Consider the following 5890-nt stretch of genomic DNA (forward strand, 5'->3'; position numbering starts at 1 on the left):
GGGGGAAGGATATTGATGTGGGATCTGATATCTTATTCTGTATCTACTGCTTCATATGAAATTGGGTGATTTATGCAATTTCTCTGTAACTCTGTCCCCTCATCTGTAAAGTCAGCATAAGACATCAGACTTCAAAGTTATTGCCTACCAAAGTATATACTCAATCAACAACAAATATTCTTGGCTAAACTACTGTATCACCTCAGCACTAAAATGGCATGCAAAAGAAGCTCAATTCTATGTTCCCATGCCTTTTATTCAACTACTAGAGGCCCAGTGCACAAACATTTGTGCACTCAGGGAGGTCCCTCAGCCCGGCCTATGTAGATTTGTATATTTGTTTGTTTGTTCCCCCCACGTACCATATCATTCAGGGTTCAGGATCTGGAAGAGGGGCCACACACAAATAAAAGATAAAAGACAAGAGATAATTTAGAAATATTGGGAGGCCAGTGGGGCAAATCCAACTCAAGGGGAAGAACTTCCACTGGTGCTCAGGCCTCACTAACCTTTTATTGGTTTGGGATACACCCATAGCCCTTAGGCAGGCAATTTCCAGTAACAGGCAGACTTGCCCTTTAGCAAGATTTACATAATAATAAATGGGGAAGTTGATTCAGCTACCATTGTCTGGACAAACAGTGGATGCACAGCTCTGACCTTTGCCAGAGTTTCAAGGGTCACCAGCCTACCGGGTTCCTTGTCCACACCTCTCTGCTAGTGAAGACAATAGGCAGCTTCATACACTGGCCTATGCCTTCTTGCAGTCTGGGACCTCTGGGAGGCTGTCCACCTGCTGGCTTACGCCTGCTCCCTGGGGGATTGGGCTCAAGCTGGCAGTCAGAAATCCCTCTGGCAGCCTCACAGCCCTCGGGGGATGTCCACCTAACAGCAGGGAGCAAACCTAATCTGCAGTCGGACATCCTTAATGCTACTGAGGAGGTGGGAGAGGCTCCCGCCACTACCACTATGTTGGCAGCCATCAGCCTGGCTTGTGGCTGAGCAGAGCTGCCCTTGTGGGAGCACACTGACCACCAGGGGACAGCCCCTGCATTGAGCATCTGCCCCCTGGTGGTCATTGTGTGTCATATTGACCAGTAATTCCCAGTCTTTATGCTGTTAGGGTCAGTTTGCATATTACCCTTTTATTATATCGAATAGAGGCCTGGTGTACGGGTGGGCCTGGCTGGTGTCCTGGATCAGGGTGGGGGTCCTGCTAGGGTGCTTGGCCAGCCTGGGTGAGTGACTGATGGGTGTATGCAGCTGGTCACACCCCCTTCAGGGTGGGGGTCCCCACTGGGGTGCCTGGCCAGCCTGGGTGAGGGGCTGATTACTGTTTGCAGGTTGGTCAAGACCCCCTCCCAGTGGGGACCCTCACCTCATGGAGGTTTGGCCAGTCTGGGTGAGGGGCTGAGGGCCGTTTTCAGGCTGGCCAAGCCCCCCAGCAGTGGAAGCTCCCAGCCTCTCCTTTTTTTCTTTTTCTTTTTATTCTGGGATTTGTTTACCTTCTATAATTGAAACTTTGTAGCCTTGAGTGGAGCTCAGAGCCAGCCAGGGTGGGCAGGCAGGAAGCCTGGCTTCCTCCATCGCCAGGGACAACCCAAGCTTCCTGCTTGCTCCAGCTCAGTGGCCATGGCCAGCTAAAAGCAGGTATCTGGGGTTTATTTATCTTCTAAAATTGAAACTTTGTTGTCTTGAGTGGAGCTCAGAGCTGGCCACGGCAGGAGGGAAGCTTGGCTTCCTCCATCACTGGGGCAACCAAGCCTCCTGCTTGCTCCAGCTCCATGGCTGCCAGCCGCCATCTTGGTTGGGTTAATTTGCATATAGTTGCTCTGATTGGCTGGTGGGTGTGGCTTAAGGCATAGCGAAGGTAAGGTCAATTTGCATGTTTGTCTCTTATTAGTGTAGGTTGTATATTTTAAAAAGAATTCTTATTTTAATAATTTACTACTGGTCTTTACTGCCTCACAGTATAATACTGGTGTACATGTTCACACTTAACAAAGATATCAATTATAAAAAATATTTCCTATGGAACCTGTTTAAATTGAATTTTGCACACATAATGAGCTTTGATATAACTCATATATCATCAAATCTCACCCATATCCTCCAGGAAATTTGATAACAACAGATTCATAACCAACTTCCTTTCTCTTCATTGGTGTCTAAAACTGAAACAGAATGATATGGTCACTTCTCATCTCTCCAGAAATCACCTGCCCACCGCCCCCTGGTATCGACAATGGGGCACACACAGGGAGTTCCTCAGAAGACTTTCCATATGGAACCACCGTCACTTATTCCTGTAACCCTGGGCCAGAGAAAGGAGTAGAATTCAAACTCATCGGGGAGAGCACCATCCGTTGTACAAAAGATGGTCAGGAGAGGGGCATCTGGAGTGGCCCTGCTCCTCTCTGTAAACTTTCCCTCCCTGCTGTTCAGTGCTCACATGTCTACATTGAAAATGGATACCAGATATCGGGCAAGGAAGCCCCGAATGTCTACAACGACAGTGTGACAGTCAAGTGTGTTGATGGGTTTACTTTGAAGGGCAGCAGTCAGATTCGTTGCAAAGCCAATGACACCTGGGATCCTGCAATACCCGTTTGTGAGAAAGGTAAACAGCCCAATGGGGGGAAAATAAGGTATTTACTTACTATTCTCATCTCCCACCCAAAACTACACTCATGGAGAAAGTCAATGGGGCACAGATTACTATCCTATTTCTTTTATCTGTAACCATGTTCCGTGTGTGTTATGTATGTTCTTTATGTGAAGGCTCTTATATCCAGAATATATTCAAGGTGGATACTGAGAGGACCTGTTTAAAGAAGTCTAAAGAGCAGACAACATTCAGTAATGAATTAGAGCTTTATGATCCTTAGCTAAGATGTTTAAGATTATCTGTTGTCAGATGTTGTACAGTGAATGTTCTTGAGTATAAGTTCTTTTGTTGGTATTTATGTGGGAAGTTTTTCCTTCAGACTGCCAGCCACCTTCGGGGCTGCACCACGGTCGGCATACGGGCGGAAATAGGACCCTCTTTGTCTCTGGGATGACTGTAGACTACACCTGTGACCCCGGCTACTCGCTTGTGGGAAACAAATCCATTCACTGTATGCCTTCCGGAAACTGGAGTCCTTCTGCCCCTCGGTGTGAAGGTACTTTAGCTCCAGAGTTGCCTTCCCTTTGATAGCAAGCATGTGTGAGTAATTCCAGCTGTGCTCCTCCAGAAGCGCCATGTGAGCCCACGGGAGAAGATGTTCAAGAGCTTCCAGCTGATTCGCATGTGGTTCTAGTTAATACATCCTGTCAAGATGGGTGAGTATGAGATGACCCATCCAGAGAGAGTCCCCACTTGGTTTAGTGCATTAGTTGCACCCTCAGCTTGTCTTGGTGACTCTTTTTGCAGCTCCTCACTGCCACACTCACAGACTATGAAGTTCCAAAAGTCTAAGTAGCATCTCTGACTTGTTAGTTCTTTTTAAAAATATATATTTCATTGACTTTTTATAGAGAGGAAGGAAGAGGGATAGAGATTTAGAAACATCAATGAGGGAGAAACATTAATCAGCTACCTCCTGCACACCCCCTACTGGGGATATGCCCGCAACCAAGGTACATGCCCTTGACTGGGATCGAACCTGGGACCCTTCAGTCCGCAGGCCGACTCTCTGTCCACTGAGCCAAATTGGTTAGGGCTGTTCTTTTTGACATGGAAATAGCTTTGCTGTCATCTAAAGAAGTTTGCTTACTGGGAGAGTCAAGGATTTTCATTGCTCTGTACTGAAGTTCTTATGTAGAAGTTCCTCTGTATTTGTGGTATGAGGAAGTGAGGTTTTAGAGAGGTGATATTGGGAAAAAGAAATGTATGATAATCTCTCTCTAGGTATCAGCTGACTGGACATACTTATCAGAAGTGTGAAGATACTGAGACTGGGGTTTGGTTCCAAAGGATTCCACTTTGTGAAGGTAAGAGAAAAATTAAAGTTGCAAATGGGATAGTTGGGGATTCGAGAGGACAGGCTACCTAAGAACTAGGGGGTGGGCAAACTTTTTGACTCGAGGGCCACAATGGGTTCTTAAACTGGACCGGAGGGCCGGAACAAAAGCATGGATGGAGTGTTTGTGTGAACTAATATAAACTCAAAGTAAACATCATTACATAAAAGGGTACGGTCTTTTTTTTTTTTTTTAGTTTTATTCATTTCAAATGGGCCGGATCCAGCCCGCGGCTGTAGTTTGCCCATGGCTGAACTAGGCTGTAACTACCTCAACAGTCTACATGTTCTATCTCAATATATCTAAGATAAGAAATGGCTTTCTCAGTTTGTTCAACACTCTTTTGGGCAAGCAAAGTTGTCAAGTAGGAACTGAGTATTTTGCATACATCTGCTAATCAAGATTTTAAAAACACACAAATATAGCCTATATTTATAGCTTATTTTTAAATTTTTTGGAATGAATATATATTATTCAGAAATGTTAACAAAGCTGTTTTGATGAGAACAATGCAGGTTGTAAAGCTAAATAATTGTATCGTTATGTGTCATACATGCAGTCACATAGTTTTATTTGCACCCGAATGATGACTGTCCGCCTTGGTACAGTAGCTGAAGCAGCATTTCCCGAATCTCTTCTGCAGCTATTCACTGTCCAGCTCCACCAGTGATTGACAACGGGAGGCACACAGATGTGATGGCAGAACGCTTTCTATATGGAATTGAAATCTCTTATGAATGTGACCAAGGATTCTCTCTTCTGGGAGAGAGAAACATACGATGCATAAGTGATTCTGAAGGACATGGATCTTGGAGTGGACCTCCCCCGCGGTGCTTAAAACCTCCTCCTGTGGCCCACTGCCCTAACCCAGAAGTCAAACATGGATACACGCTGAATAAAACCCGTTCGTCATATTCCCTCAATGACACTGTATATGTTGCCTGCAACCAGGGTTTCATCATGAATGGCAGTGACTTGGTTAGGTGCCATGCCAGTAACAAATGGGTGCCAGGTGTACCAACATGTATCAAAAAGGGTAAGTTATTTTTGATAATTAACTCAGGGATTTTGCTCAGAATAAGGAAACATTTTTTAAATCTGCACTTGCCATTTGAGCTAAAGAAAAGCATGTAACTGCTAAGACAGTTGTATTGTTTTATAAGACACCTACCTAATCTTTTTGCCCAATTCTTTTCCCCCCTTTTCCTTTCTAAGTATGGTGAGAAAAAGTACATGAGAGAATAATGTGACGGTGTCTACAAAATTTATTGTTTTCATTAATTTAGAATAAGAAAAATGCACCTATCTTATTTTGGGGCAGATGTGGGCAATAGTATTGCTTGGTAATTTGCTATCTAAGGCCAAAATCCAGCCAGTATTTCAGTATGTTCTTTAGAGTGAAGCTGACTTTTAAACTCATTGAATTATCTTTCTTATAATATAGTTATCATTTGGCACTTTTATACACTTGTAAGTTATAAGTGCTTACAAGTTTGACTGGGACCTCTAAAAGTATGTTAAGCAAACTGTTATAATAGTTAATATTTGCATTTAATCTGAGAAATCTCTGATTATACTGAGTGTATTATTTTTTTTTAGTTGGTGAGCTACTGCAATTTACTGAAAGCGAAAATTTTTTTTAAGTCCAGTGAGTTGTTACATAAGAAATAAAGAAGCAGTGGGTAGAATTCAGGCTTCCACTATACCTTTTCAAGTAGACTTAGAGGGAGTGGGGCTGAATGGGACATTGCCATGGGGCTTTGGACTACATTGAATCATGCAGCTACCAGTAGACTAATATGTTTATGATTTTGGATTCTCCTTAGGGTCACTTGCTCCTCTTCTTGGTGGTAAGTCTTCCCAAATACTTTAAGTGTATATATAT

General features: G+C 43.8%; 1 protein-coding gene across 1 annotated transcript in view; it reads left to right on the top strand.

Moving 5' to 3' along the window:
* LOC102761318 (complement receptor type 2) overlaps positions 1-5890 on the top strand; it is a 14116-nt gene that overhangs the window by 2292 nt on the left and 5934 nt on the right. Inside the window, exons 5-10 of the mRNA XM_015564519.1 lie at positions 2213-2620; positions 2988-3164; positions 3237-3324; positions 3893-3975; positions 4649-5041; positions 5832-5855. Coding sequence (XP_015420005.1) covers positions 2213-2620; positions 2988-3164; positions 3237-3324; positions 3893-3975; positions 4649-5041; positions 5832-5855 — 1173 coding nt within the window. The remainder of the gene's footprint in view (positions 1-2212; positions 2621-2987; positions 3165-3236; positions 3325-3892; positions 3976-4648; positions 5042-5831; positions 5856-5890) is intronic.

The sequence above is a fragment of the Myotis davidii genome, unplaced genomic scaffold (genome assembly GCF_000327345.1).
Source record: "Myotis davidii unplaced genomic scaffold, ASM32734v1 scaffold861, whole genome shotgun sequence".
In the NCBI taxonomy this organism is placed as follows: domain Eukaryota; kingdom Metazoa; phylum Chordata; class Mammalia; order Chiroptera; family Vespertilionidae; genus Myotis; species Myotis davidii.